At 41.4% G+C, this 26710-nt stretch overlaps 3 protein-coding genes across 11 annotated transcripts in view; 1 reads left to right on the top strand and 2 right to left on the bottom strand.

The window, feature by feature from the left end:
• The first annotated feature begins 4095 nt into the window (after positions 1-4095).
• SOX6 (SRY-box transcription factor 6) overlaps positions 4096-26710 on the top strand; it is a 637684-nt gene continuing 615069 nt past the window's right edge. For 4 of the 9 annotated variants that reach the window (XM_047691362.1, XM_047691361.1, XM_047691360.1 and 1 more), the window contains exon 1: positions 10499-10614. The gene's annotated coding sequence lies outside the window, so the exon portion shown is untranslated. Of the gene's footprint in view, positions 4265-8999; positions 9113-10498; positions 10615-12198; positions 12460-26710 lie in introns of those variants that run through there. The other 5 variants (XM_047691364.1, XM_047691357.1, XM_047691366.1 and 2 more) reach the window with 4 other exon arrangements.
• On the bottom strand, positions 9050-10421 carry LOC125078511 (translation initiation factor IF-2-like). The gene is made up of 2 exons (XM_047691376.1): positions 10341-10421; positions 9050-9692 (listed from the first exon to the last, which is right to left on the bottom strand). Exon 2 carries the CDS (start codon positions 9659-9661, stop codon positions 9050-9052), a length of 612 nt encoding a protein of 203 aa, XP_047547332.1. The 5' UTR covers positions 9662-9692; positions 10341-10421.
• On the bottom strand, positions 10633-12337 carry LOC125079788 (uncharacterized). The gene is made up of 4 exons (XM_047693542.1): positions 12293-12337; positions 11736-11938; positions 11261-11480; positions 10633-10871 (listed from the first exon to the last, which is right to left on the bottom strand). Exons 1-4 carry the CDS (start codon positions 12335-12337, stop codon positions 10713-10715), a joined length of 627 nt encoding a protein of 208 aa, XP_047549498.1. The 3' UTR covers positions 10633-10712.

Raw genomic sequence — 26710 nt, 5'->3', positions numbered from 1 at the left:
AAAGCCTATAATTGTTGAAGTAAATTATCAAACCTTTAAAGAGTAGTAATATTAGAAAATTATTGTTTTATTGTTTGTTATTTATCAGTAAGCAGTTTTACACCATTATTTTTGTGTACCTTGCCTGTCTTTTATTAGGCACTGGAACTGTAGGATTTACCAAATGTCTCTGGTATGGCTTAAGTGTATACTGAATGAAATGGTAGTCATCTTAGTGATTGTAAACCTCAGATTTGGGAAGGGGTATGTGTTGGGAAGAGAAGCACATATGAAGGAATGCACATGCTTTAACAAGAGTACTTAATAATGGAAAGAACATGATATCTCAGAAGGATGCTGTTGGGACAAATACTTCGAATTTTAGTGAATAAAGGTTATTTCTGTGGTTGAATCATCCTGTAACTCTATCATATTTTTCCTTTCTGTGGTTTTTGTGATAATCATGTTTACCTATATAATTATTTAGATCACTTTTAGTTAGAAAAATAATTCAATTTTAAGACAAACATTTGGATAAACATTTCACTTTTCATCTAGATCTTCACTCTTCATCTAGTGGCAGTTTTGGCAGCCTTAAGCTATAAAACAATCAGTACTTTAATAAATAATTTTCTTTCAGATAGTATTTTAAAAACATTAGGTCTGGCATTTCAAAATATTAGTTTCGATATGTATGTTTGAAGGGGAGTTGGTAGAGGTTTATATTTTCTGGTTTCTACCACATTTCTTCTTATGGTGGTTTTATTTCATTCTATTTTTGCCATTGATATTCTATTTATAGTAAAGAAAAATATATGCCAAATAGTGACAACTTCCATGTTGCTAGGATTTTGATTTAAAGATCATGGAATTGGTGCCTGGCTGCCTACATGCCATGTGTTCCAGTTTCATAGTCACTGGTCTTTGATTTGATTTTTCTTTAAATGAGGTTTCTACCCACGCTTAGTTTCTGGCAGTTACATTAAGCTTCATGTGTATATCCCTTTCACTTAAGAGAAGATGAACTGCCAGGATTATGTATGGTAAATCCAAGGCCCCTGTAAGATAAGGCTCTGGGGGCATTGTATGAGTCTAATATTCTTCCATGAAGTTGGCCCACCCCAATGCAACTAAGAAATAAGATGATTTGAGGGCTATTACATATTTAAGGTTTTCATAGTGGATTAGAATAGCATTACTTAGCACAGGTGTTTCTATAATTGGGATTCCCTGGGAAAATTCAGTACTGTATTCAAAGACACTTGGCTTTCTACATGAGTGGAGGAGGATCTAATGTTAATTTGCTAGGTTGTGGAGTGAAACCAGGGAATAGGGGTTTGGCTTCGGGGCCTGTTGCCTCTCTCTCTTCGAAAAGATATTTCTTGTCCATTACTAGTACTGGGTTGCTGTGGTTCTTGTTTTAAAATTTAATGTATTAGTTATTATTATTATTATTACTATGCTGATCAAAATAGTGAAGGCCCCCGGTGACTTATGGCCTCATGTAACACAAGATAGTTCCTGAGTGTCCTTTTTCTTGAGTTAAATAAAAATATTCTTCCTCTTCTTTGATAAAGTATTACATTTAAAGAATGTCTGTGTACCCAGGTGATAGGGAAGACGGACGCACCCTTGTGGCACAGTTCACCAAAGAGGATGGACTTAGAGTGGGTTTGCAGATTGATGCCTGGCAGTGTCCAGGCATAACAAAGAACAACCACAAGCTATTTCAGGATTAGGGAGGGAATTCCTAAGCCTGGTATCCTTATAATGTAAGGTGTGAGTACAGGAAAGAGTGTGTAAAGATTTTCAGTAGAGGTAGGGGTGAGAAAGTTGAAAAACTCTGACATAATTATTATTATTGTTTTACCGAATCCATTGTTAGACAATCAGAAGGACTGATTTTCTGAGAAATGGGCGACTATAGATCTAAGTATCCAGCTCTTGCAGCAGGCAACTGGGTTGCCTGAGCGTTTTCGGGTGTGCAGTTCTTGTCTGGGGGCCCGCTGCTAGTGACCTTGGGTCTGGCCGCTCCCGGAGACTCTTTGTCTTCTGCCCTGAGGATACAGAAGAAGCCGGAGCCCCAGAGAGTGTGGAGTCCAAGTTGAGCCGAGGTCACTGCAAGAAGGGAGCTCGGTCTTCGGCCAGGACTGGAGCGGATATTTCGCTCTCCGAAGTTGCCTGTACCCCTCGCCACAGGCGTGGGAGTTAGTGCTTGAAGTTTCGGGGGTGCAGCGCCTACCTTGGAGCTGCAGAATCCTTGGCCGGGAGCTTTGTACTCTGCTGGGAGAGTGCGCCTTCCTCGGTTGTTGGCTATTGGTTTTAGCTAGCGTGCAGTGTCAGCCCTCACTCTTCCTACCCCAAGTCTCGGAGAGCAGGCCTTTTCGCTCAGCGGGTCTGCTTGTTGGCCCTCCCCTTGCTTCCCTTTCAAGCGGTCCCCGCTGTCGCTAAAGGCAGCAGGGCCAGTGTCAGCCCGGTTTGTGTTGACAAGCCGGGAGCCGGGCGCAGTCTTCCGCTCGACCTGAAGGTGGCGACTTAGGCACATAAACAGAGCTCAGCCAAACGGGGAGGTTGGCACCCTCGCGGTTCATCCATGTATCATCCTAGTTTTCCCGCTGCTCTCAAGCGGGCTGAATTGACGGTTATAGGGACTTGAGTTTAGATGAGGAGTTCGGCCAGATTGTCAGAATGTGTGTGTATCTCTCTATGCGTCGATGTGTGCGTGCGTCCCCTCTCTCAGAGGCGGCCAGGGGTGGTGATCTGGTGGACACCCTCAGCGGACCCGTTTGGGACGCCGCGAGTCTCCCCAGCATCACCTGAGCGTTCAGGCCAGGCTGAACGGCGGGCTGGGGCTTCAGAAATGCTCTGCAGCCCAAGATGCCGCGATCAGCGCGCAACCCGCAGAGGGACAGAGGGTTTGGTCGCTGCAACCAACGGTAGAAGATTTGCTAATTTCGTTTCAGTGACACCCACAATTTATGAGCAGAGAGATCTGGAAAATAAAGACCGTCGTGCTGTGCTCTTCTCATGGGTGCATGCCCGGTGACCCGAGTGGGAGGGGTCCTTGGGGGTGGGGAAGAGAGGCACAGACAGCGAAAGAATAAACGTGCGACAGTCACAAAGTCTTACCTCCGGGACGAAAGGACACGGTTCCTAGAACTGAGATATCCATAGCCAGTCTGCATCCCAGCTGTTTCTTCCGTAGCCTCTTTCCTGCCTAACACAGCCTTCTGACTAACTTGGACAAGGCTTAGCTGCCCCCCTCCTTTTTTCCTCCTTTTTTTTTTTTTTTTTTTTTCCCTTTCCAGACATTCCCTAAACTCAACCCAGGGCAAATCCAGAAGTCGGTACAGTATAGAGCTTCCATTCAGTCGTGTGGGGAAAATCCCGTTTACAGTTTCTTTTAGGCAGATGGAAGAAGTAGATGGTTACCGGACTTTGGAGGGGTGCATGGGGCTGGCATGGGGTGTTGGTGGCAGGGAAGCGCGATTTCTCTTAGGTCTTGGTGCTTCAGGTAAGGTTCCCAGATTCCAGCTGCCCTCGTGCTGAGCTGCGGTGGCGGGTGAGAGTGGAGGGCGATCCTCTTCTGATTAGTGGGGAGTGGAGGAGGGTGGAGTGTGTGTGTGTGTGTGTGTGTGTGTGTGTGTGAGGGGGGAGGAATGGACCCTGGACAGGCTCCACGGACACATTGTCTTGGGTTGTGTCTGTGCCTGGTCTATGCTGCTGCCTCTGGAGCCTTTTGAGTAGGGTAGTATGCCCTAGGCTTTTTCTCCCTCCCCCACCCCTCCTTTTAAAATGTGTTTAAAAAGAAGTGAATATCTTTCTAAAATAAGTTAAAAATCTTTCTTTGACTTTCCATTTGAGATGTCAAAATGATTAAATAAATGAAACTTTATTTGACCAGGGAGTTTACCCAGAGACTCAACGACATCTCGGGTCTTTGGCCTTATTCTAATTCCATGGTGGTAATTACCCTTCGTTTCTTTAAGTGCAATAGATTTATTGCCTTAGAGACTATGCACAGTTTGATTGAATTATTCATTTTTTTTCTTTGGTGTAGACTGCATCTGGGGACTCTGATGTGACGTGTAGATTTTTTTTTCAGGAACAAAGGGAATGTGGAAATGAAAGAGAGAGGGAGAGAGAGGCTGGCAGATGTAATGAGACGCGGTGAAGGTGTACGCAGACTGGCACTCCCACTCCTCCCTTCTGCTCTCACTGCAGCCCTGGGTAACTCGCAGGCTAACACAAACAGCTTTTCTCCCGCAGCCTGCCCTCTGTCACTGTAAGTACATCAGCCTTCTCTTATCAGCATGCAGATTCCAGCCACGCACTCCCCTCGCTCGGCTTTGCACCTTAGACAGCAGAAGCACATTTAAAAATTAACTTTCCTAAGCCAGGAAAGCCATGTCTGTAAAACTTATTTTTGATTTATCTTTATTTTTCTCTGAAAAAAGTTCATGCATTCTTACCACTTTTCCCCACCTCCTTTGTGACGGTGCTGTTGCTACTGTTGCCACTGCTGTGGTCTTCCCAACAGGATGACGCGCAGATTCAAATGAAATTTCATGTTATTGTCTAGCCACTTAAAGTCCAGGGAAAATGCCTTGTCCTTTTATAACATGATGTCTTAAAGAACACAGAGCATTATTCACAGTTTGTTTTCTGCTTTTGTTGTGGAAACACGAGTTCCGACCTCTTTGAGGTAGAGTCCCAAGGGCACTGTTATTTGGGAGTTTGGGTTATTTGGTTACACCAAACTTAAATGAAGTGCAGGGGGCTACCGAGGTGCTGTTATGTGTGTTATCCCTGTTTCAGAAAACCAATTGCTAAAACTTTTCTCCGTGCTTTAATTAAAGTTTTCAACTCTTCCTTTTGGGGGTTTTATACTGTTTCACTTATTCTTCGTTTCAGTAAAGTTCTCATTCCCCGTGTTTTGGAAGTAAAGACATTTATATTTGTCCTATTTATACAGTAGCCGTAAAGCCCTTCCTGAAAGAAGTTAGCGACCTTAAGATGTAGCTCCGAATTGTTCGCCCGGCTGGTGTAAGGAGACTTCCACAGCGAGAATTCGAGGTTTTAACAGTCGTTATGATTTTTGCGTGGGTGCTTTAAATATTAACTTCTTTAGCAGAATTCAGTGCGTTGCCCTTCCCAAGTTCAGGCGGACCTTTCTCCAGGAACTGCCCACGCTTTGCCTTTGCGGGTTCGCGCCTCTTCTGTGGAGGTGCGAGGCCAAACTTAGCAAAGCCGTGTTGCCTTAGCTGGTTGCTGTGCGCAGGGACACCGGGACTGCACCGAGGCAGCGAGAGCTGCGGCAGGTAAGTTAGCCCCCACGCGTTCTCCCCCACTTCCCTCCCTTGTTCCCCTAGCTCAGCGCCCAGGGTTCTCGCGCTGCGGAGCTCCGACCCCCAGGGCAAGTGAGCCTGAGTGCGAGTGCGCCAAGATCTGGTCGAAAGGTGCTTGGGTGTCCTACTCTGCCTATGGGACTTGTCGGAGCCCGCAGGCCAGTGCGGACCAGGTGGAGAGCCCGGCACTTCAACCCGCTGGAGCGCTTAACGCTCGCCCCCTGCGCTGTACAGTCGTGCTCGAGGCTTGAAAGGAAACCCTTAGGGTGCACCCCCGCCCCCAGGGCCACGTGTCACCCCATGCATAGCCTGAAGGGCAGCACGGAGACCCCAAACTTTAGTTTTTTAGCTTTAGGGATCAATGTTGTGACCAGCTTCGGGTTTCCGCCTTATCAATATACTTTAGTTATCAGTTTATTAGGTAAAATCTAAAGAGAGTTCCTGCCGCTCCTAACCGGAAGGTCCACCGCGGCCCAGTTAGGGCCTTGGACTCCGGAGATCTTGATAATGTCGCATTTCCTCACTTTCTGCCTCCCCGCCAGTGGCCTGCATCTGATTGGCGGGGTCAGTCGAACCCCCCAGATCCCCAAATGCTGTGTAATTTTAAAGAGAGAGATGCGCTGGTGCTTGAAAAGCCAGACTTGTCGCAGGAACTCCGAGGGACCCAGTCGCATCCCAGCGTTTCCGTCCCGGATGTTTTACCTCCCTCGGTGGCTCCTCCATGAGGATTCAGGCTTTGGGACTGAAATTACCCCCTCATCTCTCTGCCCCAGCTCTGCAGACATTTAGGACAGGTCATTCGATTTTGACCTCTTCAGGCTTTGGGGAGATCTATCTTTCTTTCTTTCTTTCTTTCTTTCTTTCTTTCTTTCTTTCTTTCTTTCTTTCCTTCTTTCTTTCTTTCTTTCTGGCCCGTATGGTTGAGTTCTGGGGCAGGCGGCTAAGTAGTGTGAGACTCTGGAACACAGCGCTGGGCCTGGCTTCTCTCATTTACAAAACCAAAACAAAAAAACAAACCCTAGGAAAGATTTGGCCCATGTCTAGGCTAGAGACGCTGGTCTAGGTTTGTCCCTTGGGCCTTGGAGGTCAAGGGGCAGGCCTAGTAGTTCTGGGAACCCCAGGGTGGGAGGAACTGCCTGCAAGGTGCTAGGCATTCTCTTTAATGGCCTCTAGGTTCTGGCTTCTGGAGGTAGACTTTCTAGTCCTGAAAGTTGCAATGGGCTATGGCAACACAAAATTTCTTGTTGGAGACTAGTAGTCTTTTCAGCCCACAGTCATCAAGTCATTTTTAACTCATAGTCCCCAAACTCCCAGTTCTCAAACATCTTATTTCCTATTGGGGTAGAAGCATCTGGCTATTCCTTCTGTCCCACTGATCTAAGAAGCTCATCCTCACCCTTGTTTCTTTTTCCTCTCTTGTCTTGAGTTCATATGAAACCAAACATAAATATATTTTAAGAAGCCAATATATGACTGACATCTCAGCTCATTCCATTTTCTGTGTTTGGTTACTCTCTCCATTTTTTAAAAAGTTAATGTAATGAAGGTGAGGCTCTCTCCCTTTTATCATTTTAATCACTTAATTGGTGGGAAATCTTATTCAAAGTCTTGGCAACTTTAGATTGCCTTGAATTTTCTGACTTAGTCATAATTCCTGTCCCATCTCTCCGGGTGCATATTTCTTCCACAAAGTCCCTGTTTATGAAGTGTCTCAAAGTGGACATCTTGTATCAGTTGCTATATAGTAAGGATTTTTTTTCTTCCACAGATGTCTGCAGTAGTTATGTAGGTATGTCAGAACCTCTCTTCCAGCTTTTAATTTTGATGTAATTTTGACTCTCCACTAACTTCAGTTTCTGAACTCTAGTCTGTTTTTTGGGCCTGGGTTAAAGCAGGTCCACCTCACCTGGTGCATTCTGCCTCCAGAGAGCTCTGTGTCTATTGCTGTCAGAGCTGGTTTTCTCATCTGTCTCTTTTACTCTGCATCTCTACTAACTGACACTAAGATTATTCCTTCCCCTCTCGGTCCCTCAGCTTGTGTGCACTAAGATAAATTTCCAGGTCTCTGCTCCTTTAGGCCATTCTGTACCCTTGCAAATCTTTTATCTACCTTACACAGGCATCAAAGAGAATCTTTAATTTATGTGGGTTTTTGGGGGGTGACTTTTATTATATAATTTCCTACATCTTACATGCATTTTTACATGCTGTTCAGGGTGACAGAAACTCTTTTCCTCTTCTACAACTTCCAAGCCACCCTCTTGAAAGTGTAGCTCTAGATCTTTTCCTCTACAAAGTTGAGGTTATACATATATAATCATTTACCCAATTTCACACAACACAAACTTATCCAGATAATAAATGTGGAATTATTTTATTTACTGCTGTAAAGGTATAATTTTTCTTTGTTAGTTTGTACGTGTCTTGTTATTTCTAACCATTTTAACCCATAAACTCCATAATCACATGGTCTCCAGAACATGTCACCTACATATATTAAGGATCTCCTATGTCAATTGCTTTTTCTTCTTTTCCTCTGATTCCTCCTCTTCCTTCTTTTAAAATAAAATTCTCTTCCCCCATTTACTGAGATTCTATTAACTGGTGTGTTTTCATTATTTCTGGTTCCTGCATCTCTTTTTAAATCTCTCTTTGACCACTTCCTTTTTCATTTTCTTTCAACCTTATTATTCATCCTAATATTCACCCATCTTTCCCTCTTCCTGGTCTGCTTCAGCCCTGGTCCTTCCCCTTCTCTCTCTATCTCCTGTGACTCACTTTTGTAGTCCACTTGTGTATCTCAGTACTTATTAATATTCAGCCCATTCCTCCGCTGTCACATAACTTTTTCAAAACACAAATCAGCACCCCTACATCTTCCTCTCCCACTTCCCTTCTTCCTTTTCTCCAGTTTGCTTTCTTTCTCTGCAGTTGTCTACCTTTGACCCACTGCAGTTTGCCTTCCTCTTGACTCCTCCTCCCAGCAGCCCCAGCCCTAATAGTCCCCCTTTGGTCCCTTACTCCTCACCCAGTCTCTCTCCCATCTAATACTTGTCTCTATTCTTCTCTGACCCCAACTCTCTTCTTTGTCCCCTTCCAATTCACTCCCAGTAGTTGCTTCACTCTTTCTTCCCAGGCGCTTTCTCCAATTTCAACCTCCGCTCACGCCGATCTCTGCCCTCTCCGGTTCTCTCTTGCCTTTGCCTCCCGCTCTTCCCTCCTTCTTCTTCCCCTGGCCCTCCCCCTCCCTCCCAGCTTCCCAGCCTGGCTCGCTGCCTCCCTCGCCTCTTGTCTCATCTTGCCTGTGTTGTCTGGGAGGGGAGCCCTGCCTCCTCTCCCTCGCTCAGATCAATGCCCTGGCCACTCACTTTCTGATGTTGCACGACGGGAAATGCTTTGAATACTTACGACATGGCCGCTCACACTGATTGCCAAGATTGACAGCACTAACCATCGCCTTCACTTGTTTCAAGGGGGAAGCCCCTAGTCACCCCGCTCTGCGCGCACCTCCTGGCACCCCGGCGGCAAACTTCTGCGGGTCAGCGCTCCCCCCGCCCGGGGCGGGACACCCCCGCAGACTTGAGTTAACGGGTTGTGCCGGCCGCAGCGCTGGGGGGTTCTGCTCCCTTGCTCCCCGGGCTATGCTAATTGACCTAGCATCGACTCCCCTTCCTTAATTTTTTTTTTTTATTTGTATCTTTCCCCTTTTTCTTTAATGCCGTTTACTCCCGCGGCGCAGCGCACAAGGAGCCCTCCCGTGCGGTACCATCCTGGAGCCCGCCCAGGTAACCGGGACGGAGCGAGCGATCTAGAGAACGAGGGAGGCAGAGCGTGAGCGCGCGGCCCGTTTGTGAGCTACCTGTTGGGGAGTCGGAGGGGGCAGGGGGCAGACACCCCGGGTCGGACCGCCGGCCCCCGGTGCCTTCCGCTTCTGCCCTTCCGGGCCGCTTCGGGGTTAGTTTCCCTGAGCTGGGACTGAGGGGCTGGGGTAGGGCAGGCGGAGGGACTCGAGCTGAGCGCGCGGCGCCTTGCGAGGGCGCGGGTTGCCGGAGAGGCGGCTGCCCTGCCCGGGCGGGTTTCCGTACTTGGCTGGGGAGGGGAGAGGGGAGGAGGAGCGGGAGGAGGGCGCTCCGCGGGGCCGACGCAGAGGGGGGAGTAGAGGCTGAGAAAGGGGCCCGAGCGTCTGCCGCTCGCTGGTGGACGCGCGGATCCCCAGGATGCGTCCCCCTCTCGGAGAGTTGTGCCTTGTTCCGGAGGCGGTGACAGATCTGCGTGGCGGGCTTCTGGTTTTCTTGCCACCCCCCACCCCCAAAATCCACTCCGAGAAAACACATGTTGTAGCTGTAGATAACTGTGCGTAGGACACTAAGGCAAAAAGGGCAGGGGAGAGAGAGACAGACAACGCAACCTTTGACAACAGAAAGCTGTTATCGCCATCCTAAGTATTCGTCCGGAAATCTGTCCGCCCTCTCGGCCCACCTTATTCCTCCTCCTCCGCCTCCCCGTATAGATATTCTAATCTGTGTAACTGGGAGTGATATGAAAAAGAAGTCAGGTGGCTTAGAGAATGAATTTGTAAGTCTCCGTGAAGTTTGAGGTAGGTATTTCATTGAAGTTTGCGCAACTGTGTGATAGAGGAAGCTTATGTGCCTGCGTGTGTAGTTCTCTCTCTCTCTCTCTCTCTCTCCTGTGTAAGCAAATGCGTGTGTGCTCTGAGGGTTCAGATGGGACCGCTGGGTGGTAATGCCCCCTGCACCCACAAGAGGGCAGCATCCTGAGGGCTTTGTGAGCGCTGTTCTATCTCGTTATCGCTGCAGGCTTGGGTTTAGAGAAAGTTATACTGAAACTTTCAAACTGATATCACATCTTATTTCACGATATTAAAAAAAGACATAAAGAAGGAAGGAAGGAAGGGAGGGTGGGAGGGAGGGAGGAAGGGAGGAAGGAAAAAGGAGAAGTGAAGAAAGAAGATAAAGAGAGAGAATAAAAGAGAAAAGCAGGCGACCAGCCTACCCGGGGAGAGTCCTAGTCACACCAAGACTAGGGGGAGGGCTGTTTTAATTGTGGGTTTGGCCGACTGACGACTGGAGTGCCCTCCGCGGCTGTCTTAGTTGTAGCCGGAGGTCATGTAAATCGACCTTAAAAGAATGCATAAGCCATAAATTAAAATAAACCCTCACCCAAGGGCTGATCCATAAGTAGACAATATCCAACCTGGACAAAACGAACTTTCCTTTACAAGCCGACTTAAACCGCATCCCCCCAAAGAATAGAGACTAAATGCAAAGTAAGTTTCCCAGCGAATATTTTGTTTTCTTGAAAAGTGTTGTGTTGATCCGCCGTGTGACTGACTGCGACACCGCAGTTTTCCGGAGCGCTTCAGTGTTAGCCAGGCTCGGTCGGGGTGCGGGAGGTCGGGAGGACCAGTTGGGTGTCTGGGTTTCTTAACGTTCCCCCCCCCATTTTGGTTTGAAAACTTTGGCTATTTGTGGGGTTGACGCTGGCCGAGGGCGGGCGAAAGTCGAGGATCTCCGCGGCGCTCGCCTACGGGGTGAAGTTTAGCGCGAGGAGTTCATAAAGAAAACCCGGATCGCTAGAAAACCTGGCCGCTCCCTTCTCCCACCCTCACCCCACCTCCGCTCCGCGGCAACTTTCTCGGGACCCTGCGCGAGTCGCCTCCAGTTCCCTCCGCTCTCGCCCTTCCTCCCCCTCCCCCATTTTTGGAGGTGACTTTTTATGATCTTTTTAGGAATAAACAAACCGAACTCCAAGACAATCCGAAACCCAAGTGCTAATCTGTGGTCCTCTTTGCTAGGGACTCTAGGGCAGCAGTGCAGGGCCGACGGGGGCGTGTGTGAGGGGCAGCCCAGCCCTGTGCCGTGCGGGCTCGGCCTCTGAGTCCGCCGGCCCGGTGCAGGATCGCCGGCTCGTACCTTCCCCGCCCCGCGCTCTCCCACCGCGGGTCCCTGAGCCCTGCCGGCGCCCTCCGTCCTCCTCGGCGCCCTGCCCAGGCCCTGCCAGGCAGTCCTCTCCACCGACCGGCCGAGATCCGCGGCTCTGAGGCTCGGCCCAGGCCCGGGGGCGGTGCTGCCACCCGCCCGGGGTCCAGCCGGAGCTTGGTTGCTCCCAGGGGAGCTGCTTTCTTCCCTCTCCCTTAAAGGGCCCGTCAGAGAAGGGAAGGGGCTTGTGCTAAGGCTGCTGGGCTTGTGCTGTGGCTCCGGGAGGAGCGGCCCGCGGCTGCAGAGTCTAGATTAGCTCCGTTTCCCGGGCGCTCCGCGGAGCTTTCAGATAAAAAGAGAATTGGTGTGTTCCGAGCAGATAAAAGGTGGTTGTTGCCTGCGTGTTTTGAGTTTTATTTAAGCTCTCTTAAGCTGACCAAGTTTGAAAAGGTTTGTTTGTATGAATTACCAGATATCGAGTGCTGCCCCTATTTGGGGACTAAAAATAAGTCTTCGACTGTGCTGGCGGGGCTGGGCTGTTAGCGAGATGGGCTGTCCCCGGCTGCTTCTGTGTGTGTGACCTCCTGAGGGCCGTGCTTGAAGTTTAGGTCTCGAGATGGCCCGAAGCCGGGGCTGCGGCGAACTGGGCTGGGCTCGGGACCTCCAGCTGCACTGTCAATGGGGCTCTCGGATGACGTCCCTGTCCGGGGCGCTGGACCCCGGCGCGCCCTCGGCGGCCAGGCTTTTGGCCCTGGCGGGGTGGCCCAGACAACAGCCCAGTGGAGTCGGGATGTGAGCGTGCCCTTCCCCCCCGCCTCCCCAGGGTCTCCTGTCTTCTGCCCTTTATAGTCACATGCCCAGGTTTTTCTCCGGTCCCAAGGAGAACAGATACAGCCCCGCCCAGTCTATTTCTAGGAGGTGGGTTTGGTGAATAAAAAAGTCAAGTGGTCGGGTCCGCAAGCTTGTCCATGGAGAGGGGGGACAGGACGGACACCTGGCAAGGACCGCCCCGCCTGTCCCCCCCACTCCGGGCCAGTCCGCCCGCCCACAGCTGGCCTCCCCAGGCCACATTTTTGCGCTAAGTGCGAGAGGCTGTGGGAAAAGCAATCCTGGACCGGCCAAGAGCCGGCGAAGCTGATCCCGCGATGGCATTTTGTTTTGAACAGTTGCTGGGGTTGACGTTTCCTCATAAGGTAAGGTGTCACTGGATGGTCGGCTGCCCAAATGCCACAAGTATAATTAGCTTGCCCACTCAGCACCTCATCCCTGAGGCCCATAGGCACGGGCTTGGCGGAACTGGTCCACTCAAATCTGTTCCGGGCTACAGGATTCCCGAGGAAAGACCGAACCTAGCAGGACAGCCCTGGAAGGCCCTGGCACGAGGGAAGACTGTGACAGTGTAGTCATGTCTTTGATTTCTCTCCTCTTTTTCTCCCCCATCTCCTCCTCTTTCCTCTCTTTATTTTTCAGCTGGGGGTGGGGGGATTGCTGGTTAGAGGGGTAAATGGGATGCCAGCAGCAGGCTACAGACTGAATGAGAAAAGGAGATGCAGAGTAAAATCTGGCAGTATGCATCTTTTCCATAACCCTTCCATGGGGGAGGTCTGCTAGTGCCCCTCTATGCTGCACTAATCCTGTAGGACCAGCCCAGGCTTGACACTGTATCTTGGCTTGGGTAGGGGCTTTAGGCTTCTAGTTTGGACTGTTCACATGTCTGTGTGCTCCCTCCTACTCCCAGGCTAGAGGTCTGAGAGTTTTCTGTGCCCAGATTGCAGCTTCTGTTTTCCCCCTTCAGGCCTAGCCGCTTGGGGCTGCTAGTGTTCACTGTGGGGCAAGCCTGGAAAGATCTGCAGGCTCTTCCTGTATCACTCCTGCTCAGCCTGGGATTCTTAGGAGCAGTGCCTTGTTGTCTCTGTACCCAGAAGTGCTTGAACTTCCTACTTAGCTTCCCAGACCCCAGCCTCAGGTCAGCTGTAGCCTGTACTCTCTAGTGGAGACCAGATTTCTATAACCATGAACATGACCTTGCCTCTTTCACCCTGTGCAGTAACCATGGAATTCAACCTTCAGCATTAGGTACTTTCACTAGTCTCCTTCCTCCCCATGCTCCTATGCCACTCAGTTATGCCTGATACTTACTAGAAGATTCTCTGTATTTTAAAACAAGCAAGCAAACATCCTAAATCTTGCACAAGTTGAGTGGGATAGTGTTAGCTTTTCTATGGAAGCAAGAGGGCACCTGTCTGGTGGGACGTGGGGGACACAGTTTATTTGGTTGCGTTTGCATTTTATTGAACCAGTGAAGTATTTCATTTTCTTTTAGTAGAGGAAAACTTATGACTGAATTTTTAAAAACTCTACCAGATCAGAAATGAATTATCTATATACTTTGAGAATATCTTCTGGAATACACACATGTGAGCACATGGATAATAGGCCAAGTGACATGGAGTTTTTTTCTCCTACATTTTTGAAAGCCTCATAAATAAAGAGGGACTATTCCTATTCTAAAACAACAACAAGAACAAGACCAAGGACAACAATAAACAACCAAAAAAAAAAATCCTTCAGACTCTGAAAGCAAGCAAGTATGCCCCACATATATTAGATCTAGTTTATGACCAAAGGCAGTAAGAAACCAGGATCTAGACAAGTGATAGGTCATTAATTCCTTAGGCAAACTGACATCCCCTGTCACTTTTCTCATGTACCACCAACACCTCCTTTCTTCTCTGCTCTCCCACCATGTTCCTTTACTTACAGTGGCAAAACTATATATTTTTTTATTTATAATTTATTCTGCTTATTGTTCTTAGTTTATGTTTTAGAAGTAATGAAACGGAACGTTCTCTTAGATTGTATGTTTTTTTTTTAAAAGAAGAAATATTTATAAGTTTATTATTATGGAACATGATACAAACTCCTACAATAGTATATCGTGTAACTACAACACTCAACATTATACTATAAAGATAAGTATAGAATATATAAAATAATAAAGTAGTATCTATATCTATACCTTCAGCTGATTCTATTCTATAATGAACTCACTAACTGAATACCTTGAAGAGGTGACATTCAGTAGGAATATTATGCTGTCTGTTGGATATTTTTTCTTTTGGAGCAGAAAGCAACAGAGTTTGTTTTTTTTTAAGTAAGGGGAAAGCATACATTTAAATATAAATTATAAATATAAAATATAAATATAAATTAAATATAAATATATTAACATACTTAGCAAATCCTTCTTTTATAGGGTCTTAAATTATATTACTTTAAATACATATATGATATATTTTGGTGTCATTATTGAGATTTTAATGTCTGTTTCTATTTGACTTTTAGGAATTATTGGGTGGTGACCCCTAATGAAATTGCTATATATCTTGTATTGAAGAAATTAGTGATGTTTTAAATAATTTCCTTTCAATTAGTATAATAGGTACTGGTATAAATGAATTTTCCTTCTAACAAGGTTTAATATACATTGGCTTTAACCCTTTCAATATTTCCTATACTTTTCAGTTTTGTTAGATTATATATCTAAGTTTGAAATAATTCTCTTGTGAGACAATTGCTACACACTTTTTCACTATTTACAAACAGCATTATATAAAAGAGTAGTGTGGTACAACTAAAACTTTGATCTAAGAGCTATTTGTTTAAATATAGTTTAGGGGTGCATATATATCAATTGATGTTTTTGAAGTCAAGTGAAACATTCCATCCAGCTAATGTGTCTGAGAGTACCATATCAGGCACAGACAGGTACTAGAAATGATAAAACACAGATAACATACAGCAAGATGATTTGCAGATGGGGCGTATTATCTGCTGTTATGAAGTTAGTTGGGTCATATTCCTGTTTTTTTTTTTTTATAAAATTAATCTAGGTTATTTCAGAATTATCAAGTTATGTGGGTATGTGAGGACAGATTTTATTATAGGAATCTGCTAATAAGTGAACAAATATTCATTGCCTTTTAGAGGAAGATATGGACTGTCTTTGCATTTGAATTGCTTATTGTTTAAGAAATATGGCTTTTTCCTATTATTTTTTTCCTAAAAAAATTAATATATTGAACATTCTATGTTTGCATCCTAACTCCACATTTTTCTACTGATTAGACTATGTTCTGAATCTTAACATACTCAGGTTAAAAAAAAAAAGCTGGTGTTCTGGTATACCTATGAAAAGGAATTTTTATTACATGTAAGTGCATTTTAAATATATAGCATATCCTTTTTTGCCTGATATTCTTCAACTGTGATCTGGGAACTAATGTTTTGGTAAGAGTTATATCAGAAACTTTCATCATCCTCTCATTATATATTCTTTATCCATTTATGGAAGAGTGTTTTTACTTTTCTTGTTCTGTGGAAGAGGGTAAAAGCTTTTTAGGTAATTATTTTGTTTAGACATTTAGTCAAACTGGAAATAATTTATTTTGTGTTATGGTTTTCTATAGAGCTTTTCAAGTTTGAAGTATCCATTGTCATAATTTGGATAATAATATCAATTGAAGAATATGGGTAGAGGTTGTAAGATGGACTATCATTTAAATCTACTACCAACTCTCTCACATCCAAAAAAGGGTACCGGTCTGTTTTTCCTCAAATCTGTGGTAGTCTCAAAAAAGGGAACATGAAATCCTAAAACCTCAGAGAAGCAGTATCAATTCAGTTCTTAACTGTAAATCCTTCATATCGTTGCTCAAAATATCCAACTTTACACCAATATTAGCCATTCTTTTTATAGTGACACCATGCTTAGTAGAAAACTTCTAAGCACTGAGGTCAGGTGTTGAGATTGGATTCTAGTTTATTTTTTATGAATCAGATAAAGATTTCTGTGCATGAGACCATATGTGAAGATGAGAGAACAAGAACATTTCCATATCAAAGGCAATATATCTGAGGCTGCCTGGTAATTAAAATGCAGTGGTTTGGACTCTGTGCACTAGCACTTAAGCAGAGCATCGCCGGGACCTTGTGCATCATGCAGGCGGTTGCCTCTTGCATACTTCTTGAAATACACTTATAATTTTGTACAAACATTTATGCCAGTCCACACTTTTCTGTAGATAATTTGTATTTCATCCAAACCATTCAAAGTAGAAGTTATTTTCTGAGCTACCCCCTCATTATGGCTTTTGTGCATCAACTATTTTTATTCTAGTTGTTTGTATTTCCTTTTACCAGAAGGATGCCTTGTTTATATTCAGAATCTCTTCTTGCTCCTTTAAGACCCCTTATGTATTACTCGTATTTTACTATTCACTCAAAAAACTTTCATCTTTAGGAATAATGTGAATTATTTTCTGAGGTTAATTGTAGATGCTGTTATCTATTATAAACTAATAAAATACATTTAAAAATCAAATGTCCAGTTATTTCTACTTTATAATACTGATATGTTTAGTAATCCTGCCTAACCTGCACAGTATATAATATTGGAAAAAACTCCTTTTTGAAATGTTTAAAGAATTCCGTAATGTTCTTTTTTATCTTTTAATGGTATGAAAATGTGTAGTGGCATTCTCTTTTGTACTACTTCAACTGAAAAACAATCATTTGAAGCTATAGAAATCTTTATATTTATCTAGAGAGTTATCTTTTTGCATTTATAGGGAGTTGTTTGGCTTTATTTATAAAGACTGGGTTAATACCTTAACCTGTAATTATTTAGGGATTGAATAGTGAAATTAGAGAAATCTAACAATTGGTAGTCCAATGTTGTATATATTTCAGAACATTTTGCATCTTTGGTAACTGGCTTGAATTTGCTGCTCTGTAATTTTCTAGATTTTCTATTTCCCTCTTTTTCTCTACGAACATTCTATGCTGGCACATGTAACAAGGAACTCACTGGTATATTTTATTTACTAAGCTCCCCTGGTTTATAAAGCTTTTTAAAGATTTCTTTGGATTGAAGCACCTTGTATTGAAGAAACCTAATGTAATATTGTGGAATTCTTTAACAGTTTTTGTGTTTTAACTATTTTGAATCAAAATGACTTAAGCATATTGATTTGGTGCTCGTCAATGCTGTCCTGTATAAATAAGCTTAGTAAATATAAGGTAAATTCAAATTACATTATGTGATATACGTATTAGCATCTATGTAAATATTCTATATTCTCTCATTTCACATTTTCCCTTGATCTCTTTCTTTTCTAAAAATCTCACAAGATAACCCTTTACATGATATATTATCCTTACTGCCTTCAATAATTTGTTGTTTCTAGGCATCTTAAAGAGATGAATTGAGTTGTCTATCTTAATATATCCATTCAAATGCAAAAAGGGACTTTAGTGCTATTTGTGATTTTGACTTCACTGAGCACAATTTCTTCTCTTCTTTGAAAAGTAGTTCTTTAAAAGTGGACAAAGAAAATTAGAGATGCTTTACTTTCCACGACTACACAAGCACAATATGTGGAAAAAGAAAATGTAACAGGTTTTTTCTTTTTCTTTCTTCCTTTCTTCCTTCCTTTCTTTCTTCTTCTTCTTCTTCTTCTTCTTCTTCTTCTTCTTCTTCTTCTTCTTCTTCTTCTTCTTCTTCTTCTTCTTCTTTTTTTATAAGGAGCATAGATTTCAAATGGAACTCATTCTGAGACATGGTTGCAAATGTTTCCTTTCATACTTTAGAAACAGATCATTGGGTAACATGATTGAGCACTTACTAAGTTCTAGGCACCCTGAAGAGCATTTTTGAAGTCACAAGTCTATTTTTTGAGGATTTTCCTTTCTGTTAAAGATTTTTGATATTTGGTAGGTGGGGAAACTTAGCTGCAGTTGTCATGGTGCTAAGAAGGTCATTGGTAGACTGGAGAAGAATGCTTCTAACTAGGAGAGAATAATTCATCATTCTTTCTTGGGAAAGAATATCAAAGACCAGCAGTGTTGTTGTGTTGTTATTTTCTCAGAAATAATCTCCAGCTATCTCGGTGGGCATTGAACTTCTATTTAGAAGTCAGCCACCCCATCCACCTCCCAATATATCCATGGTGTAATCCCTAACTCTCCATTTCTTCATCTCTAAAATGGGAGTAATAATAATATCTACATCATAGGATTGTTGTGAGGTTTAAATGAGATAAATGAATGTAAAGCACTAAGCTCAGGGCTTGGTATAAAATAAATAATATCTGTTGAAATTACTGTTGAAGTGGTACTGTGTTTATCATTATACAGATCTGGCTTCCCATTTCAACTTCCCTATGTACTCGCTATGAAATCTTTGGTGAATTACATCGGCTGTTTCTTTTATTTTTATATGAAATACAGACAATATGTATTCCTTCCTTTCTCCTTGAATTTGCTGCTCTGTAATCTGCAATTCTCCTAGGAAGGAAAATTCATTAGTAATCTGGCATACTTGGGATAAATGCAGAATTTGGATGTCCAGCTCTCAAATTTGAGAAAATCGCAATTCTAAGGACTCTTAAGAGATTTTGAAAGGTGATTTCGTCTGTCATCCTGCATCCTCTGAGGATATATGGATCACCCTTTTTCCATTCTGATCAGTTAAGAAGCTCTCTTTATTTTGAAGGCCTGCAAAGAATGGGATTGTATAATCTCCTTTGTTCATGTACTTCAGTGATTAACACCAGGAAATTCTTTGTGTCAAATACACACATCTTACTCTGCTTTCTTTTGGTTTCATTTAAAGAAAAAAAATGGAAACCTTTATTCTTTATGAATGATAGACCTACATGTGAGGAAACCAATATTAAACTTTGAATTTTTATTTCTTGACTCTTTCCTTTGGAGTCTTTTTTCCGAAATTAATTGTATGACCTTGGAAAAGTTATGAAACCTCTTTAAGTCTTGATTGTGATAGAACTTACCAGGTGATAGGGTTGTTGGGAAGATTCAGTTTGAAGATACTGCGCACAGAAGTTCATAGAACAGTTCTGGACATGGTATTAGGGTTACCTGACAATAATTATGTGATCAATAGAACTTTGTCATGAAAGGCTAATTTTTAATTCTCTTACATTTTATAGAACTCAGTTTTCAATGTGCTTTCAGGTTCGTTGCCTCATTCAATAAAAGGTATGCAGGGTAGATAACCTTACCAGTCATACTGTCTAACTTCCTACTTGATATAAATAAATGTTTCAATTGGGTTTTGCTTCAGGGTACTATTCACTACAAACAAAGCTTGTGTGTCATAAATTAGGGCTGGCTTTTTTGCCCTCCTTTTTTCTTTTTTTTCCAGTCTCTTCTGTGTAATGTCAATGTTCATTTATTTTATCTTCATACTTATTTCCAGAGCCAAACGAATGCTGCATTTCCCATATACCAATGTATAAATGAATAATATTTTGCTGATCAGAAGCATTAAATATTAGTTATATATTCTGATTTTCTAAAAATTAGAAAATGATTTACATAGTTAGTTTGGCTAGTTTTATAGGCAGCTCTCTCTCAAAATATGGAGTTCACCAGGGAAGATTAATGGAAGGATCCTTGGCTGGGAAAAGGTGGGAAACACTTGATTACATGATTTCAAAGATGAAAATGCAATGAGGAGGTATGAATATAGGTAATTCTATGCAGTGTACTAGTTGTTATAATGGAGAAAAGTATAAGAGCAGAAGTACCTATGTATAGGAAAGCTTCTAGTAGGAGGTAGCCTTTGAGCTGTGATTTAAAGGATGATTAAGAATAGGTTATTTGACGTAACATCCTGAGGATCATTGGACACGTGGGAAAAATTTGATACCACTATTGATTATTCTATAGTTCTGACACTCAAAATCTCATATTTGTGTCTTTGTGACTCCTAGAAAGGCCATGTCTGATCATGAATGTATTGTAGCTATAGGCCAGCAGCTTAAGTGCTACACTTCTTTTTTTTAGCTCAGTTTTGTGGTCAGGAACATTATGAGTAGATTTTAAGGTAGAGGAATTTTTCACATTACTGCTTTTCTTCACTTCAACTAAGTATTAAAATTAAAGTAAGTGGCTTATTAATGTATGAATGGGTGATCAGTACTATGAATTAATAAGATCTTATATTTTGCACTGTAAAAAACTTTTTTTTTTTTTCAGTTGGCAAGCATGGTCTTCGAAAAAGGCCAGTATCTGGAAATTTTTAGATCTGTGTGTTATTTCTGAATTTTCTTTATTTGTTACAGGTTTTTGGGCTTCACATTTGTAATTAAGTTTTTCTAACTGTAGAGTTGGCATGTTCCTTACTTCTTTTTTATTGAGGGATAAGATGAACATAAAATAACCCTTAGGCTGATTCAAAATTTTTGGATGAAATAGAAATTATTATTTCACGGGGCGCCTGGGTGGCTCAGTGGGTTAAGCCGCTGCCTTCGGCTCAGGTCATGATCCCAGGTCCTGGGTTCGAGCCCCACATCGGGCTTTCTGCTCAGCAGGGAGCCTGCTTCCTCCTCTCTCTCTGCCTGCCTCTCTGCCTACTTGTGATTTCTCTCTGTCAAATAAATAAATAAAATCTTAAAAAAAAAAAAGAAATTATTATTTCACAATGATGATAATGAAACAGTAGCAAGAGCAGTAGGAACAGCAACAGCCCCTCTCTACTTTTGATCACTCTCAAATAGGGATGCTAAATCCACCCTCTTCAGTTTTCTGATCTGGGATCTTATGTTTTCTAATGACTTTTTGAATACCTTTTCTCCGAGTCCACAAGCCTTATTTGTTGTTTTTGGCTTGGAAGTTTTCTGGTGTTTAATGACTTATTTCTTCAAATTAAACACACCTATTGAGATTTTGCAGCTTATATGACTGTGACATAATCACTTTCTGAAAAGGGCTTGGTGTTCACATAGGCTGGAGAAGTTGTGGCTCTGGTTTTTAATGGCCTAACCTATTATTTTCCTTACCACTGCTTTGGCATGCTGGACAGTTGCAGTGTTGATCCATGACATGAAAAATATGATGAAATCTCTCCATTAAAAAGAAAGGCTCTGAGGCTAGGAAGGAAGAAAAAAGATACAAAAGTTCTATAGAACAGTTTAAAAACATAACCTATTAGTCATATTGAATTAGTTATGATGCTTTAAAGAAGTTCCCTTTAGAACTCTCAGCTGAGTTCTTTAATAAGAAGCAACCCCCCCCAAAAAGAAAATAAAAATTGAAATCATAAAGCAACTGAACAAAGCTTAACTAACTTGAAACACAGCATATTAGTTAACCGAGTCTCAGGAATGTTTATTACTCTTGAGTCTGAAGATCCAAATATATACTGGAGAAAAATTGGACTTTTATAAATTTCTTAGCTGTTGTTCTTTCCTACTATAAAGATTGAATTGAAAATAGATATATTGAAGTTTAAAGAAGAATTTAAATATGGAACAATTAAAATTGTAATATTTAATTTTTAATATAATATTCTGAGACATTAAAAGAAAATTTCAGCTTTTCTTAGGTTAGACCCCTTAAACTTTTATAAACAACAGTTCTAGAGAAGGCCTCCACTTGTACTTTTGTTTAGGTCTGTGTGATTTACAGGTATGCTAAGGTAGGGTCACATACACTGAATTTAAATTGTAGCATTTTGTAAGAGACTTATTTTCTCTGAGGTGAATATATATATAACAGTCTAAATTACGTGGGACTAGTGAACTTGGGTGTTCTTAATTCTTATTTATGGCATGGCAGGGAAAGAATGAAAAATAGCTTAGCTTTTAATTATGACACCTTGGGACCTTTTCCAAAGAGCTCATCATAATTAGCCATGTCTTAGTTGTGTAGTTTTGTGTTTAATTTCTTTATGTCCACATGGAAAACTCATTAACGTTACCAAGAGCTATTTGAAAAAAGTATTTGGAAAAGTATACCCCTCTATATTGTATGCTAATTTTTTCTTCTGAATTTTCTTAGCACTGCTTTTACATCTTTGGGTTATTTTCTTCTTTCTTTCTGATTGGCATGTACACTATTTTCTATTAACAATATACCAAATAAATAGGACATTTGGACCAATGTCCTTTAAATTTTATATAGGGTATGATTATATATTCTTCATTTTTGCTTACTTAACAAATTTATATCTGATATAACATAAAAACACAAATATGATTTTAGTAAATTTAGTAAGGGGGCATTAAATTATTTGATTACCCTAAATTGTTTCAAAGCCTCTGTTAAATAAGTATATTGCTAATGTATCTTAAAACTAAATATGGTTGATTATTAATATAATGTTCATTTGAATATCTGCCCTGCTTGATTACAGTGAACATAGCATTTTCAGTATCTGAGGTAAAAGGAGCAGAATTTAGGATGCTTAAAGAGAGAAGGAAGTAGAGATGTTAGGTGATTTGGATAGCCCATGGGTAATCTGAGAGTATTGTTGCTAAAGGTGAGGCTGGAAGAATTCCTCTGGCAAGGTAATTTTAAGGTTTACTTGGGAGAACTGACTATAATAGAATTCTGTAACAGGATAGAATAGGAAGTCTTCAAACTTTTTGGACAGAGCAGACCGGCAGCAAAATATTTATGAGCATGCACCCTAATACATGTGCATATTTATTTAAAATTATATACGTCGGCTAATGTGCTAATGTATGCTATAAAACATTCATAAATTGATATTAAAGAGAAAGAGGTACAGATAAAATAAATAAGATTTTAAAACTAACTGTGGTTCCCCCAAACCCTATAATTTAACATTCTTTGTTATTTTAAAGAGTCAGTTTAACACTTTGTGATGAAAAGATTTATTAGTTTGGTTCTAAGTTCAGTTTACTTTACTACATGGTTTTAATGCTGCCATAGCTTAAAATTATACCTCAAAAAGAAAAATAGATCCAAATGGAAGAAGTACATTATTTGCACTTACTAAATTGTGTTACTAATTTATTAATCCTATAGACAAAATATGCACAAATTTGTTAAAATTTTCCCTGATGGCAATCAGCTGTTTCTGGCAATGAAGTTGAAGATATAGCATTTTAATATTTTTAATAAATGGACTCAAAATCCATTGGAACTCTTTGGAACATCATTAAACAGGTTGGAATATTCTGTTGCCAATTTTAAAATTGAAAACAGATGAGAGTTTTAGTAGATGATAGACATAGAATTTTTGGTAACAAAATCACACTATGATGGAATCGTTTACAAACATATGTTTTCAAAATACTTTTTCATAGCACAAATCTGTTTTGTAAAGCATTTACTTTTTCATTTGATAAAATGTCACCTTTATTTTGAAGAGACAGATTAAGTTTGTTTGATGGTTTCTATGTATGTAAGTATCTAGTTAGCTAGCTAGTTAGCTACTTGGTAATGCACACTTGCAGCTACTTGTTTCACATAAGGTCAGCACATTTCGTATGTTAGTTTTTGTTGTTGTTCCCAATCCTTAAGTTTGGAAACTTCTCCATGAGATAAGCAGTAGAACCTCTGGGTGGTACAAACAATCCTCATGGTTATTTCCCATTTTATTTCAAAGCTTTGTAAAGCTTTTATTATGTTTTACAGGTCTTATTTTATTTTTTTTTATTATTTTTTTAAAGATTTTATTTATTTATTTGACAGAGAGAAATCACAAGTAGGCAGAGAGGCAGGCAGAGAGAGAGGAGGAAGCAGGCTCCCCGCTGAGCAGAAAGCCCGATGCGGGGCCGAACCCAGGACCTGGGATCATGACCTGAGCCAAGGCAGCGGCTTAACCCACTGAGCCACCCAGGCGCCCCTACAGGTCTTATTTTAAAAAGTAATTGCATCATCATTGCAGTACTTGGCTTCAACATTGTGTTCCAGTTGCTTGGCTGTGAACGATGTAGTTAGTGAAATCCATGGTGCTATCTCCATCATTTTATGCCTATTTCTCCCCAGCCCCCACTCCTTTAGTCCAGCTAGGGTAACCATTGTATCAGTGGTTACACTTAATCAGTTTTACCTAAAAATTAATTTTATTTAGAAAAGTAACACTGTTGAGATTGTCTTCTTTCGTACTTTATTATAGTGACTCACTCAGAAGTAGCACTTCACTTATCAAATATCATAAACTGAGGCATGTTAAGAATGTATACATTCATTTATCTGAAAAAGAGGCATCCTACATGACATAAGTTTCTTTTTCATATCTTCAGCCACGTTTTCTATGCAACTTCCAGTGCTGTGGCAGTGTTTGCCATACAATCCCAGAAGACACTATTCACATTTCATTCTAGGTAAACGATTACCCCGAGCTGTGCACCGTGATAGCTCTGATTTTTTTTTAGCAAGGGAGTTTATTTAATTTGTTGCCATCTTGTTTTCTGTGTATTATTTTAGCCATTTTAATAGCAGCAAAGAGAACAAGTGCTTTTTTAATAGTGTGGCTTTTTGACTTTTCTAATTAAGGAACTTCAGAAGAGGTTTCTGTTTTTGTGTGTGTGCATGTGTGCGTGCTTTCCTTTTTTGAAAAATATTTAAAATTAACATATAAAATATTATGTGTTTCAGGAGTACAGGTCTGTGATTCATCAGTCTTACACAACACTCAGCATTCACCACAACGTATATCTTCCCCAATGTCCATAACCCAGCCACCGCCCCACCCCACCTGGCAACCCTCAGTTTGCTTCCTAAGAGTAAGAGTCTCTTATGGTTTGTCTCCCTCTTTGGTTTCATCTTGTTTCATAGACACATCAATGGATAAAGAAGATGGGGTATATATATACACAATGCAATATTACGTAGCCATCAAAAAAAGTGATATCTTGCCATGTGCAACGACGTGGATGGAACTAGAGGGTATTTTGTAAGTGAAATAAGTAGGCAGTTAACATTAAGTTTTGTGAAATTTTGTAAAATAAAGGATTCAGTATTATATGATTTTAAACATTATTGGAAAAATTGTAGCCATTACAAAAATTTATATCTATATGCTTAGCTTTTACATGTCTTACTGATTATAATGGCTTCATATTCTCATTATTTAATACATCAAAGTCCAAGAGGATAAGGTACACTGTTAAGTAATACTAGAGAGCTTGTAATGTGGCCACTAAAGGGCTGCTACTACAGTACAAGAGTTAGTTTAGTCTTAGTATTATTGTCATGAAGGCCTATATTGTTCATATTATCCTCAAACTATAGTCTCTTAAGAAGGATCTTTTTAAACCACTCATACATTTGTTCAAGGTTACTTTAGTCAAAAACTAGATGTTATTATCTATAATATCCATAATATCCATAATGATCCACTCCTCTCTCTTCTAGTATAGGATGTGACACATTACTGTTTGAAATATAGACCCAGGGTGTTAGTTTGTTATTTAAATTTAAGTAAGGATTAATTTTTCTTACTTTTAAAAAAGTACTTATACATCAGTAAATTTATAGTGTACTCTTAGGATGTGTGAGCTCACTTTGGACACCAGTGAAATAAAAAAGTAAATGGGAGAGACGGATATGGGTATGATGAGTCAAAGAGAAAAGGCGTGGTTTCCAGAGAACACTCTCCTGGGATAGGATCCCTGTGAAGCATGTAGCCAACCACTGGAAAACCCCTAAGTGGGACTACAGATTTATCAGCATTGAGGTTCAGAAAACGGTAGTGTGGCATTTTCACAATACTCTAATATGAGAGAGGGACAGACTTAAGCCATCTCTTAATTTTTAAATTTAAGTTCATTTTAATTAAAATACTGTATTATCAGTTTCACAGGTAAAATTTAGTGATTCATCATTTGCATACAACACTCTGTGCTCATTACTTCCAGTGCCCTCCTTAATGCCCGTGACCCAGTTACCCCATCCTCCACCCACCTCCCCTCCAGCAACCTAGGTTTGTTTCCTGTAGTTAAGAGTCTTTTATGGTTTGCCTCCCTCTCTGTTTTTGTCTTATTTTATTTTTCCTTCCCTTCCTTTATGTTCATCTGTTTCTTAAATTCCACATATGACTGAAATCATATGGTATTTGTCTTTCTCTGACTGACTTATTTCACTTAGCATAATACCCTCTAGTTCTATCTGCATCATTGCAAATAGCAAGCTTTCATTCTTTTTATTGGCCGAGTAATATTCCATTGAATAACATATCTTCTTTATTCACCTGTCAATGGACATTTGGGCTCTTTACATATTTTGATGTAAGCCATCTTTTATTCTTCAAGGCAAAACAATTTGAGTCATTTGTTAGCAGGAAGGGGTCAGTGAGATTCCATAGTTAAGGTGTTTATCATGTTGCAGGAAAGAAAACTAAGTGGAGGATCACTATTTCCCCAAATGCCTGAGGCCCTTTGTCGCTTCCTTACTCAGCCTTCCTTGGATTTAGATACAATTAAAGCAGAAGATTGGGAAGGTGAAAAAGGCAGCAATGAGGGGTGGCTATAGGCTAGCATTGTTTTTGGCTCTCTCTTGTTTTCTCTTTTCTCTCACTTGATATAATTGTTGGGCAGTGTAGTTTAATGGCAACCGAGTTTGGGAGGTTCAACTCTGCCAATAAACTTTGGGTGACATTGGCTA

The sequence above is a fragment of the Lutra lutra genome, chromosome 10 (genome assembly GCF_902655055.1).
Source record: "Lutra lutra chromosome 10, mLutLut1.2, whole genome shotgun sequence".
Lineage (NCBI taxonomy): Eukaryota > Metazoa > Chordata > Mammalia > Carnivora > Mustelidae > Lutra > Lutra lutra.
The sequence above is the reverse complement of the archived record's forward strand: the minus strand, read 5'-3'. Positions and strand labels throughout refer to the sequence as shown.

Bases quoted from the DNA above. Each gene is read 5' to 3' on its own strand.
- LOC125078511 (XM_047691376.1), bottom strand. From the start codon at position 9,661: ATGTGTTTTCTCGGAGTGGATTTTGGGGGTGGGGGGTGGCAAGAAAAC.
- LOC125079788 (XM_047693542.1), bottom strand. From the start codon at position 12,337: ATGTGGCCTGGGGAGGCCAGCTGTGGGCGGGCGGACTGGCCCGGA. The intron at 11,481-11,735 runs GTAATTCATACA...GGGCCCTTTAAG, and splicing joins GGGGCAGCACTCGATATCTG to GGAGAGGGAAGAAAGCAGCT. The intron at 10,872-11,260 runs GTACGAGCCGGC...TTCACCCCGTAG, and splicing joins GAGAGCGCGGGGCGGGGAAG to GCGAGCGCCGCGGAGATCCT.